At 40.6% G+C, this 13,062-nt stretch overlaps 3 protein-coding genes across 3 annotated transcripts in view; all 3 read left to right on the top strand.

The window, feature by feature from the left end:
* Positions 1 to 9,632: 9,632 nt before the first annotated feature.
* On the top strand, positions 9,633 to 10,214 carry LOC306773221 (histone H1-like; the record flags this gene model as incomplete). The annotated part of the gene is made up of 1 exon (XM_079262977.1): positions 9,633 to 10,214. The coding sequence occupies one exon, from the start codon at positions 9,633 to 9,635 to the stop codon at positions 10,212 to 10,214; it is 582 nt and encodes a 193-aa protein (XP_079119103.1).
* A 1,151-nt stretch (positions 10,215 to 11,365) lies between these two features.
* LOC306773102 (histone H2A) lies at positions 11,366 to 11,767 on the top strand (the record flags this gene model as incomplete). Its single annotated transcript, XM_079262827.1, has 1 exon — positions 11,366 to 11,767. The coding sequence occupies one exon, from the start codon at positions 11,366 to 11,368 to the stop codon at positions 11,750 to 11,752; it is 387 nt and encodes a 128-aa protein (XP_079118953.1). The 3' UTR covers positions 11,753 to 11,767.
* An 877-nt stretch (positions 11,768 to 12,644) lies between these two features.
* Positions 12,645 to 13,062, top strand: part of LOC306773504 (histone H4) — a gene marked incomplete at its 5' end in the record, with an annotated part of 593 nt that continues 175 nt past the window's right edge. The window contains one exon of the mRNA XM_079263342.1: positions 12,645 to 13,062. This exon is cut by the window's right edge and continues 175 nt beyond it. Coding sequence (XP_079119468.1) covers positions 12,645 to 12,956 — 312 coding nt within the window. The 3' untranslated portion in view covers positions 12,957 to 13,062.

The following is a 13,062-nucleotide window of genomic DNA, read 5'->3' as shown; positions in this document are numbered from 1 at the left end:
TGCAGACAGAGCAGACAGGATCCCTCGGCTCGACTCCATGACTAGACCGAAAATGAAACACAAAACTGCTCTGGCTGATCTCGTTCTGGCTTACCGTCAGATTTTAATATCTCCTAATAAAGAGTGTAAACAAAAACGTAACATGTTGTAGGTTCCTTATTAAAAACCTATCAAACGATACCTAATAAAAAACAAAGAAAATGTTGACACGGTTTTAATGTTGTAAACAAATTTATTGTGTCAAATCAACTTGGCCTCTCCAACGACATTACTTCTCTCTCCATGGAATCATCTATTGCAAATGTATAAACCGGTTTGATTATGTAAATTAGTTGATGAAGTCATTTCGAGACTTTTAGGAGAGCCAATAGCTACGGTTTTACTGACGAGTTGGCAACACTGCAACAGCCACAAAGCAGAGTGCTCCAATGAGAGTTGCGGCACTCCCACAGACTTTTATAGAAAGAATGGAATGCGGAAGTCACGTGGTTCACGGAGCTGCCGATAGTTCCAAACACCAATAGTTCCACCATTGACCGTCATTCAATTTCGGTGCATTTTCCCAGGTAAGTGGCTGAAATGAGGACAGTTTTTGGCGTTGTGAGTCATTAGATAAATATCCTGCAACAAATTAACTCAACTGTGTTATTTAATTGGACCAGTTTAAGTTTATTATTTGTGTAATTAACAAGCTAGTGGTAGTTTAAACTGTGGTTAGCTAACAGCAGCCAGACTCTAGATGACAACAGTAAATCTGTTTTTATCATGAATTTATTGCCATTATTAACTGTTGTTTGTTCACATGGAAATATTTTAGTTGGATTTTAGATTTATACTTTCGTGTTGGCTGTATTAGTTTACCAGGTTTTAATTCCTGGTTGTCAACTAGACATTATAATATTAACTACAGACATAACTTTTTTTTTTCTGAGACTAATGAGGTCAATTTAGTTGGAGTTATAAATCCATGAAGAGACAAAGCCTCAGTAACAGCAGCATTAATGTAGAGACAGCCTGGTCCTGCTGGATAAGTCTGCACGTTATAAGTTTAAAAATTAATAAAAAATATTTGATCGTATTAATGTGTATTTAATGTTTTTCAGTGGATGTCAGAGCCTGGTGAACCTTCAGGTTTCCTCAGCCTGATGCAGCTGCAGCAGTTTTCCAGTCTTTTCCATCTTCTGCATCAACATGAAACACATAAATGTGTTGCTGCTCCAGTACATCCAGTCACATCCTCAGAAACCTTCCCAGTTCCTCCCAACAGCTCTACATTGCTGTGATTACCCTCTCACCTAGTTTGCACACATTCTCCATCTCTGTGAGACTACAATAAAATTATACTGTATAATTTTTTTATGTTTTCTGTTTGATTGAATGCTGAGTTTTTTTAAAGATGTGAACTGATTTAATGTTATTAACCATCAATTATTTCAGATTAATTTAATATTTTTTGTTAATACTTGACATTAGTTTTATGGCTAGAACAACAAAAAACAGGGTGTACACATAATGAAAAGTTAAATATGAATCATATAATTTGATAATGTGTCCTCTATAATTAATTCAATTAATCTAAAAATTGTATCTCAAAATTAATCTGATATCAATCATTAGAATAGATTATTGATACATTAATCCCAAATCAGTATTTTAAGCATCTGCATTCACTTGTCCTTTAAATCATTAAAACATCTTTAATCTCTGCCATTTCCCATCTGAAACCAGTTAGAACAGACAGACTGAATGATTTCCATTGCTGGAGTGTTTGGAGACAGCAAATCCTAGCAAGAAACAATATTATGGGTTTTGTTCCTTTTGTATAATACTGTATAGATGTGAAGGTAAAATCAAACAGGTGCTAACTCCTGCACACTGTATCAGAACAGTGTGTAGCATTCCCATGCTAGCATGCAGAGAAAATCTGTTGTATAGTGGAGGTTATAACTGTGTTTCACCTTGTCAAATAAAAGAGACATTGCAGGGAATGCAGTAAGTTCAAATAAAAACACACATGCGCTCATCTATGTGTGTGTATACATATATATATATATATATATATATATATATATATATATATATATATATATATATATATATATATATAACATCTATTCAATGTAAAGTTTAAAGCTTTGGATTTATTAGTTACAACTTGGTTAAGCCTGCGTTGGTTATAGCCTGGTTGAGAAGACTTAATGGCGGAAAAGAATCAGAAAATATTTATGTGCTATACACATAGCTAAGAGCCTAAACTCACAAAAAAAAAAAAAAAAAACCTTGATAAAAACTGAGGGGCAAAGCAGAAAGAAAGCCCATCGACCACTTATAAAACGGCCTCATGCCAGCTACTAACCACACTGAAAGCAACGCTGGTTTCAAAATAACAAGAAAAATGTGAGATAGTGCTGTGAAAGAGGATCAAAGCCATCAAATTCCTAGCTGATTTAAAAATGTGGGTGAGAGACAGAGCAGCTGAGCACAATCACATCCTCTGCAGCGTCCTTGTCAAGATGCTCAGTGCTGCATGACCACCTCTGACCTTTAGACCTTTCTCTGTCTCCTTCCCTGCATGACTTCAGCTCCAGTGGGACAAACCTTGTTAAATAAAGTTTCATCAAACACATGTAGATCTTGCCTGCCTTTCTGCTCCGCCCTGCTAAAAGTCCTCCATTAAAAGCAGTGGAATCGCAGATCAATATTAAGAATGCTTAAAAGGCTTCTGGCTGTGTGTTCACACTGCTTCGTCATCTGTGTTTGCTGCAAAGCTCTGTGAATCGAGGTAAACCCATCATTTCTAGTGATTGCTGCTATTGATGAACTTCTACGAGCTGCTGGATCATGGATACATATATTTCACTTGGTGATGTTTGACTCAGATGCAGCAGCTCACCATGGAAACCCAACCAGCAAGCAGCTAACCATTTTACATTTTACATGCCCCTTTATTCTGTTATTTATATCATAAAAATGTTTTCACAAATGTTTGTAGAGGCAGTCTGCATGGCGATGTGTTGGATTTTATACACCAGTGGCTTTGGAAGGGATTGGAACGCCTGAATTTAATTGTTTGGATGGATGATTGAATACTTTTGGCAGTAGTGTAAACTTCCACAACTTTACATAAGTCACACGAGAAGTCACGTAAGCAGGGATCCAGAGAGTGTTATGAAGTGGCAAGACAAATAAAAACACTGTTGGCCCCTGAAACATGTCAGACCAGCAGAAAAATGGCTGCGATGCCAGTGGTCCAGTCTGTCCCAGTGTATGGGGTTTGATGGGCCGGCTCTTCTTTTGTACAAGTCGCCCTTGGCCGTTTTGTATCCGATGTTACATCAGCTCCATCTGAAGCCACGAAGGTTATGATGACCTGATCGTTACCATGGAAACAGGTGTATGTATGTAGATTGGGGACAGTATGGAGATTGTACGGTGGCTGCGAAGTGCAAAACAAATAAAAATGTCAAAAAACAAGTTTCAATATTCAAAAACAAAATTACTTTTTGAAAACCAATTCACTATAAAATGAAAAAAAAATTCAATTTCAAAAACAAAGTTTAAATTATAAAAAAAAACATTTTAAATACACTGCTCAAAAAGTAAAGGGAACACCTAAACAACACGATGTAACTCCAAGTCAACCAGACTTCATAAAAATAAAAACAATGGATCTAATAAAATCTGAAAATAAGACAATAAAGTGTGGCCTACTGAATATTAGATCCCTCCCAAATAAGTCTTTATTAGTCAATGACTTGATAGGTGATCACCACATTGATTTATTCTGTCTTACGGAAACCTGGTTACAGCAAGAGGATTATGTTAGTATTAATGAAGCTACGCCAGCTAACTATTTAAACTTCCACATTCCTAGAACTACAGGCAGAGGAGGAGGTGTTGCAGCTATTTTTCAGTCAGAATTTTTCATTAATCCTAAGCACAAAACTAACTATAAATCCTTTGAATTCCTGACATTAAATTTATCTCATCCAAAATGGAATTCAGAGAAACTGCTCCTTTTAGCATTAGTGTATCGCCCACCTGGACCTTACTCCGAGTTTCTGACCGAATTCTCTGATCTCTTGTCTGAGTTAGTGCTGACTACTGTTAAGGTCATTGTACTAGGTGATTTTAATATTCATGTTGACGTTGAAAATGATAGTTTAAACATTTCCTTTAGCTCTATTCTAAACTCAATTGGGTTTTCACAAAATGTCAATGGAGCCACTCACTCTCATGGTCACACTCTTGATCTTGTTCTAACATATGGTATTGAGACTGATAAGCTCAAAGTATTTCCTCAAAACCCTGTCTTGTCCGATCACTTCTTGTTAACCTTTGAATTCACTTTATTTGATTACTCACTGACCAAAAATAAATTCTACTATAGTAGATGTTTATCAGACAATAATATTACAAAATTTAAACAATCAATTGAATCAATTTTTTCACATCTACCATGTGTTAGCATGACTGAGAGTCCCCCTTTAAGCCTTACTCCTGCTCAGATTGATCAACATGCTGATACTATAACAGCTTCAATGCGTACAACCTTGGATAATGTTGCTCCCCTAAAGAAGAAGAAATTAGGTAAGATTATGAAGGCTCCCTGGTTTAATTCCCAGCTTCGAGCTCTAAAACAGGCATCAAGGCGTTTGGAAAACAGATGGCGTTCATCAGGACTAGAGGAGTCTCACTTAACCTGGAAAGAAAGTTTAATTGTATACAAAAAAGCCTTACGTACGGCAAGAACAGCTTATTATTCATCATTGATAGAGGAAAACAAAAACAACCCTCGGTTTCTTTTCAGCACTGTAGCTAGGCTTACTAGGAGCCGGAGCGCTGTGGAGCCATGTATTCCTTTGTCACTTAGCTGTGATGATTTCATGTATTTTTTCAGGAATAAAATTGACACTATTAGAGATCAAATTCACAATACTCTTCCTTCTACCTATAATGTTGAGCCTGTTGTGGTCTCCGAAGCATCCTTAGAACCAGGATCTGACTTGTGTCTAAATAGTTTCTGTCCTGTCCAACCCTCTGAATTAACTAAAATAATAGCTTCATCTAAACCATCCACCTGTATCTTAGACCCTCTCCCAACGAGCCTCTTTAAGGACATTTTCCCTTTAATTAATACATCACTACTAAATCTTATCAATATGTCTTTAGTGACATGATATGTACCACAATCATTTAAAACTGCTGTAATCAAGCCTTTACTTAAAAAGCAATCTCTGGATCCAGAGGTGATAGCAAATTATAGACCTATATCTAACCTCCCGTTTATGTCCAAAATTCGGTAGAAAATAGTTTCAGCTCAGCTACATGCCCACTTGAGCAGAAATAATTTATGCGAGGAGTTTCAGTCAGGATTTAGAGCTCATCATAGTACTGAGACAGCATTGGTGAAAGTTACTAATGACCTTCTTATGGCCTCAGACAAAGGACTTGTGTCCGTACTTATCTTGCTTGATCTTAGTGCTGCATTTGATACAGTCGATCATAACATTCTGTTACAAAGACTAGAACAGGTGATTGGAATTACAGGTACAGCGTTAAGCTGGTTTAAATCATATTTATCTGATAGACTTCAGTTTGTTCATGTAAATGACAAGTCCTCCTCCCAAACTACAGTAAGTCATGGAGTTCCTCAAGGTTCTGTACTTGGACCAATACTCTTCACGCTATATATGCTCCCTTTAGGCAAAATTATTAGACAGCATGGAATAAACTTTCATTGTTATGCAGATGATACTCAACTATACTTATCCTTTAAACCAGATTAAACAAATCAGCCCAATAGGCTACAAAATTGTCTCATAGACATAAAGACTTGGATGTCTAGAAATTTTCTCCTCTTAAACTCAGATAAGACTGAAGTAATTCTCGTTGGATCTGAAAAACTCAGAGCTAAATTTTCCGGTTTTGTAATGAACCTGGATGGCATTACTTTAGCTTCCAGTGCTACAGTGAGAAACCTTGGAGTAATATTTGACGCTGACCTGTCCTTTGGCCCACATATTAAGCAGGTTACTAAAACAGCCTTCTTTCATTTACGTAATATAGCCAAAATTAGGGACATTCTGTCTCGGAGTGATGCAGAAAAACTGGTTCACGCTTTTGTTACTTCGAGACTAGATTACTGTAACTCTCTATTACTGGGCTGTCCTAAATATGCCCTGAAAACCCTTCAGCTGATCCAGAATTCTGCAGCCCGAGTCCTGACCAGAACCAGCATGAGAGATCATATTTCTCCAGTTTTAGCCTCTCTTCATTGGCTGCCTGTTGAATCTAGAATAGAATTTAAAATCCTTCTCCTTACATATAAAGCCCTCCACAACCAGGCACCACTATATATCAAAGACCTCATTGTTCCTTATATACCAGGCAGAGTACTTCGTTCGCAGACTGCAGGCTTACTTGTGGTTCCTAGAGTCTCAAAGAGCCGAGCAGGAGGCAGAGCCTTTGGTTATCAGGCCCCTCTCTTATGGAATAAGCTCCCAGTTAGTGTTAGGGAAGCAGGCACCCTCCCCACCTTTAAGACTAGGCTGAAGACTTATCTTTTTGATAAGTCCTATAGCTAGGGATGGTTAGCATCCCTTAGTTATGCTGCTATAGGTTTAGACTGCTGAGGGACATTTCCTGATACACTGAGCTTCTTTCTTGTTCTCTTTATTTTACCCCCCCCCCCCCCCCCCATAACAGTGTTGCATCATTAACATGTATGTCTCCTGTCTCAGCAGGTCTCCCTGGCCGGGAGTAGCAGTTCCTGTTGTCTGTTGTCTTTCTGTCCTCTTCCCCCCACACAGCAGAGGCAGATGGCTGCCTGTCCTGAGCCGGGTTCTGCCGGAGGTTTCCTTCCTGTTAAAAGGGAGTTTTTTCCTTCCCACTGTTGCCAGTGTGCTTGCTCAGGATGGGAGATTGAGTTGGACTCAACTCAGTCTGTTGGTTTCCTTATATAGGCTGTTATGAATTGGCCTTCATTATGTTTTCCCCTCTGTCTGTAAAGCGTCTTGAGATGGCATTGCCGTGATTTGACGCTATATAAATAAAGTTGAATTGAATTGAATTGAATTGAAATGGAACTGTCCACTTAGGAAGCAACACTGCTTGACTATCAGTTCCACCTGCTGTTGTGCAAATGGAATAGACAACAGGTGGAAATTATAGGCAATTGGCAAGACACACCCAATAAAGGAGTAGTTCTGCAGGTGGCGACCACAGACCACTTCTCAGTTCCGATGTTTTCTGGCTGATGTGTTGGTCACTTCTGAATGCTGGCAGTGCTTTCACTCGAGTGGCAGCACTCCATCTGCTCGCCAGAGGTAGCCTGACTGCCTTTAGGTACCGAGATGAGATTCTCAGACCCCTTGCGGAACCATATGCTGGTGCGGTTGGCCCTGGGTTCCTCTTAATGCAAGACAATGCTAGACCTTATGTGGCTGGAGTGTGTCAGCAGTTCCTGCAACACGAAGGCATTGATGTTATGGACTGGCCTGCCCGTTCCCCAGATCTGAATCCAGCTGAGCACATCTGGGACATCATGTCTCGCTCCATCCGCCAACGCCAAGTTGCACGATAGACTGTCCAGGAGTTGGCGGATGCTTTAGTCCAGGTCAGGAGAGCATCCACCGCCTCATCAGAAGCATGCCCAGGCATTGTAGGGAGGTCATACAGGCATGCAGAGGCCACACTCACTACTGAGCCTCATTTTGACTTGTTTAAAGGACATTACATCAAAGTTGGATCAGCCTGTAGTGTGTTTTTCCACTTTCACATTTTCCATATATTTCTATCTATATGAACGTATCTATATTCACACCAATACAACCATCAAAGCCCCTTGTCTTGTCCATATATTGCAAAAAAGCATCAATTTTAAACTTGAATATGCCTAGACATTGTTTTAAATCCTCATACTGTTGGTTTCACAGCTTCACTCTACAAACTGAGACATAAAACCTTCAAAGTGTTGTGCAGACAGAAAAATGTTTAAACTTTAAAACCCACTTTAAATTATAACCACTCCATCTTCTAGAAAAAAATGGTTAGGATGTTTTTTTTAGGGAATGAGTTCTTTATTGCTTGGTACATAATTTGTTCAGTTTTGTGTGAAATTGAGCCAAATCCATAAATATGAACCTTTTAGATTTTCAGAAAGGTGGGTTTGTGCGACAGTTCTCATGGCCTTTCCTTGCAGTTAATGACAATATGCTGGCTTGTTTCATGTTTGTTTTATTTTCATTCCTCTTGTGTAATGTGCAAACCAAAGTAAAAACAATCTTGCAAAATGTATACAGACCAACTTTATAATCAATTTAATGTAAGTGTAACCAAGCCAGTCCTGGTACTGACTGGTTCAACTCTCTCTTGGTGAAAGTACTCTGCGTTGTGTTTAATAAAGGCGCTGAAACAGTGGTCTGGTCTCGCCTGCACCGGCCATTTATTCTCGGACGCCTCCGTCACAATACTGCATAGGATACAGAGTGCTGGTCAGGCACAGTTAACATGCAGTTGGTTTACATGACACTCGGATGCATCCGTCCCAATACTGGCAACAATCAAAATGAACAAAATACACAATTACCTGCATAGGATACAGAGTGCTGGTCAGGCACAGTTAACATGCAGTTGGTTTACATGACACTGTAAGGAAATGAAAAGACTTAGACCGTGGAAAAATATTCCTGTGCATAGAGTGCTAACTAGAACCGACTTACCACGGACGCATCCGTCCCAATACTGGCAACAATCAAGCGTAGTTGATGACGCAAGTACGCCAGTATTCAGGAGGAACGCCCACAAGTCACCACACACATAGTGCATTATGCAGCCCAATACCGTGACAAGTGTAATACACTATTTATTCTGTTACATAAACATACTGTACATTTTAGTTTGAAACAGTTTAAAATGTTATATTGCAAAATGAGCAGACATGTCAATGCACTGCAGGCTGGAGAGTGGGCATATAACCTATTCCTCTATGTGCTGTTTCAGTCACATATATAAAGACTCCAGACTGTAATATCTATTATCTAAGTTGGGCTTTATTGTGATATGTATGGTGACAAATAAAGAATCTGCTCTGTTTAGATCGGTCAGGAAGTCATTTGCTTCTGTCAACATCAGTGTGTTTGCAGGTACATAATTAACCTCTGTTTTATTAAACACAACCTCAGGCAGATACCTCTTCTAACACCTGGCGTGTAAGCAAACTTAAAATCTTGCTGTCAGGCTACTTATAGTGGGCTTATTGTGTGTTTTAAAGCATTTATAAGATAAATCTTACAAAAACGTAGCAAATGATTGTCCAGCCCAGCGAAGGATACGGCTGTTTAAGACGCTTCAGAAACGACATTAAGATGCGTTTTCTGGGTTTTGCAGCTTTATCATGAAGGAAAACTTCTATTCTATTAGTGTGATTACTTTCCACGTTAAATGAATCACATTTCTGTTGTATTTTCAGCCTTTTTCGAGAAGGAGAAAACACAAGCGTCGCTTTCTTCCTGCTGCGACTGCGAGCGCACGGCTGTGTTGAGTCTACATGGTTCTCATGTCGTGTTTAAGTTCCGGTTGTTCGGAAATCTCTCTCAGTCTTATCAGACAATCCACACTGATTCATAACGATGGCTGAAGTCGCTCCAGCTGCACCCGCCGCTCCGGCAAAAGCCCCCAAAAAGAAGGCTGCCAAGCCGAAGAAAGCCGGGCCCAGCGCCGGGGAACTCGTCCTGAAAGCCGTGGCTGCTTCCAAAGACCGCAAAGGCCTTTCGTACGTGGCGCTGAAGAAGGCTCTGGCTGGTCAGGGCTACGACGTGGAGCATAACAGCGCCCAGGTCAGGCGAGCCGTGAAAGCCTTGGTCGTGAAAGGAGCCCTTGTCCAAACCAAAGGAACCGGAGCTTCTGGATCCTTCAAGGCAGCGAAAGCTGCAGAGAAACCGAAGAAAGCAGCCGTGAAAGCCAAGAAGCCAGCTGTAAAGAAGCCTGCTGCCAAGAAGCCTGCTGCTGCTAAGAAGCCCAAAGCAGCCAAAACGACACCGAAGAAGGCAAAGAAGCCCGCGGCCAAGAAACCCGCGGCTAAGAAAGCTGCAAAGAGTCCGAAGAAGGTTGTAAAGAAGGCAGCGAAACCCAAGAAGGTTGTGAAGAAGGCGGCAAAACCCAAAACTGTAAAGGCTAAGAAGGCTCCAGCAAAGAAAGCAGCCAAGAAATAAACTTACTCAGTTTCCTGAACCAAAGGCTCTTTTAAGAGCCACCCAAATATCCCACAAAGAGCACAATTCCTGATTTTTGTTTCTACAAGGAACTTGTTGTGCCCTGTGCTGATCATACTCATTTTGATTACAACACTGCAGTTTATTTCTAGGAGAGTTTACAGTCACTGGCGAGGTGTTTGTTCCAGAGTTTCAGTGTAGTTTGTCTTTAAATCTTTAACTTGTAGACTATATTAAAACTAAGCAGTTAGAATATCACTGCATTCCAGGCAGCTGTGTGCAAAACTACGATGTCGTGGGCTAATTCAGTTATTTTGTATCCATTTTAGGTAAACTTGAGTATTATATACTTTATCTTAATTTATGTCTATCCAATCCAGTAATATCTGTGAAAGCTGGAATTGTGAGAAACTTCTACCCTCCACACATTCAACGATCCTGAAACAGTCCTGCCATCACCTCACAACACATTTAATTAACTTCCAAATATTTCGAGTTGAACATTATACGATACATCAGCATCAAGTTTATCACCAAATCAGCCACTATATTTTTATAAGTTTGTTTCATTTTGACCAATCTGAATGCTTAGTTTTTTTTTTTAGGATTCCATTTATATTTTAGGTCTGCTTGTGGCTTCATTTTACTTTTATTTAATTCCATGTTGATATTATATATTACTTGTTAGTTAGCTTATTTATATTCTGTCATGATTCAACATGTGACAAACTCGATTACTGCATTATTTTAGATACTTGTCTCTGAGATACAAGCTGGACTAAATTAGACTACATTTAAATGTTAGGTGTAAATTTAGTCTTAGACACATTCAAATCAACTTTAGCTTCATTTTTGTTTCTTCATTCAACATTTAGGTCATGGTGACAAAACTTTGTTGTGGACACGAACTATTACAAAGCATCTTTTAGTTTATTTATAAATGGTGCTTTATTTTGGAAAAAGCAGTCCCTGTGGCGGAAGTCTCATACTTTCCTCAGTAACATCACACAGTCTTCTGATTGGACAATCACACTGCAGCTGCTTCTGACCAATAGAGGAGCAGCAGCAGCTATAAAAGACAGGGCACCGCTTTAACGTACATGCTTCTCTCCTTTTGAAGACTGTGGCTCAATTTCCTTATATAACTCAACATGTCTGGACGTGGAAAGACCGGTGGCAAGGCCAGAGCCAAGGCTAAGACCCGCTCATCTCGCGCTGGGCTGCAGTTCCCAGTCGGCCGTGTCCACAGGCTGCTGAGGAAAGGAAACTACGCTGAGCGCGTCGGGGCTGGAGCTCCCGTCTACCTGGCCGCGGTGCTCGAGTACCTGACCGCTGAGATCCTCGAGTTGGCCGGAAACGCTGCTCGGGACAACAAGAAGACCAGAATCATCCCTCGTCACCTCCAGTTGGCCGTCCGCAACGACGAGGAGCTCAACAAGCTGCTCGGCGGGGTCACCATCGCTCAGGGTGGTGTTCTCCCCAACATCCAGGCTGTCCTGCTGCCCAAGAAGACCGAGAAGCCCGCCAAAGCCAAGTAAACCTGCACAATTTAAAGCAACAAAACGGCTCTTTTAAGAGCCACCCATCTGTTCCTTAGAAAGCACATTCCCAGTGATGCACCTTTGTACCAACCATGACTACAGAAATAGAACAGTTGCCGCATGCTGCTCATATCCTAACTCATCTGTATTATACGCCCAGACAACAAGAGTATGCTTCCAATAAAGACAAGGCAGAATTGAGAAATGCGCTCACGAAAAGCTTAATGCTCAAGATGAACATTGAAAACATTGGTCATGCCTCTTATGTTCAATAACAAGTAATTTTCCACGATATAAAAAACACTCCTGTATAGTAGTAGAGGTCCTCCTTTACACAAAAGATCCTCCACGATAGCACTTTTCATGCGAATCTGTGCAAGATTAAAAGGCTTTACATTTTCAAGGTTATTTTGGAATCAAATAAGGGGCAGATTCATATTAATACTTCAACATAAACAGAAATCTGTCCATACATTTCTTGTTTGTACATAAATGATTATTGGAGGTAATTGATTTTTACAAACATTGAAGATTGCTAGAAAAGGATGTTCGAAACGTTTCGTTTTAGAGGTAGATTTGGCTTAGAAGGAAGCTTAAAACACAAAACTGCAACAACAGCTAGTTGGTATGTTCGCCAAGAAAAACTGCAGAAGATTATTTTACTTTCGATGGTTCTGTCTGTCGTAGTCATTTTATTATCTGGAAATACGACACTTATGTTGAAGGATGACTTGGAGGAGTAAATTCATTTTCTCATGAAGGCGACCTTTCACACAGAAAAGCTCGTTTTTTGTCACGTCCTCTCTTACGTCCGCAACTCGCCTTTAAATCCGCATGCTCACAACGGGCTGGTTATGTTTGCTCACTGAACTCATAGACAACTGAAGACATGAGTGGCCGTGGAAAGGGAGGCAAAGGACTCGGAAAAGGAGGCGCCAAGCGCCACCGCAAAGTCCTGCGTGACAACATTCAGGGAATCACCAAACCCGCCATCCGCCGTCTGGCTCGCCGCGGCGGAGTCAAGCGGATCTCCGGACTCATCTACGAGGAGACCCGCGGCGTGCTCAAGGTCTTCCTGGAGAACGTCATCCGTGACGCCGTCACCTACACCGAGCACGCCAAGAGGAAGACCGTCACCGCCATGGACGTGGTCTACGCCCTCAAGAGACAGGGTCGCACTCTCTACGGCTTCGGAGGTTAAATCCGCCATCTTTCTCCACGACAAAGGCTCTTTTAAGAGCCACCCAAACTTCTCAAGAGGGTTTTCCTTCAGCAGCTTCCATGGTGCTGCACTATAAGGGAATGAA

This window comes from Telmatherina bonti (assembly GCF_933228915.1).
Source record: "Telmatherina bonti genome assembly, chromosome: 23".
NCBI classification, from domain to species: Eukaryota; Metazoa; Chordata; class Actinopteri; order Atheriniformes; family Telmatherinidae; genus Telmatherina; species Telmatherina bonti.
Note: the sequence above shows the minus strand (reverse complement) of the source record. Positions and strands in the feature narration are given on the sequence as shown.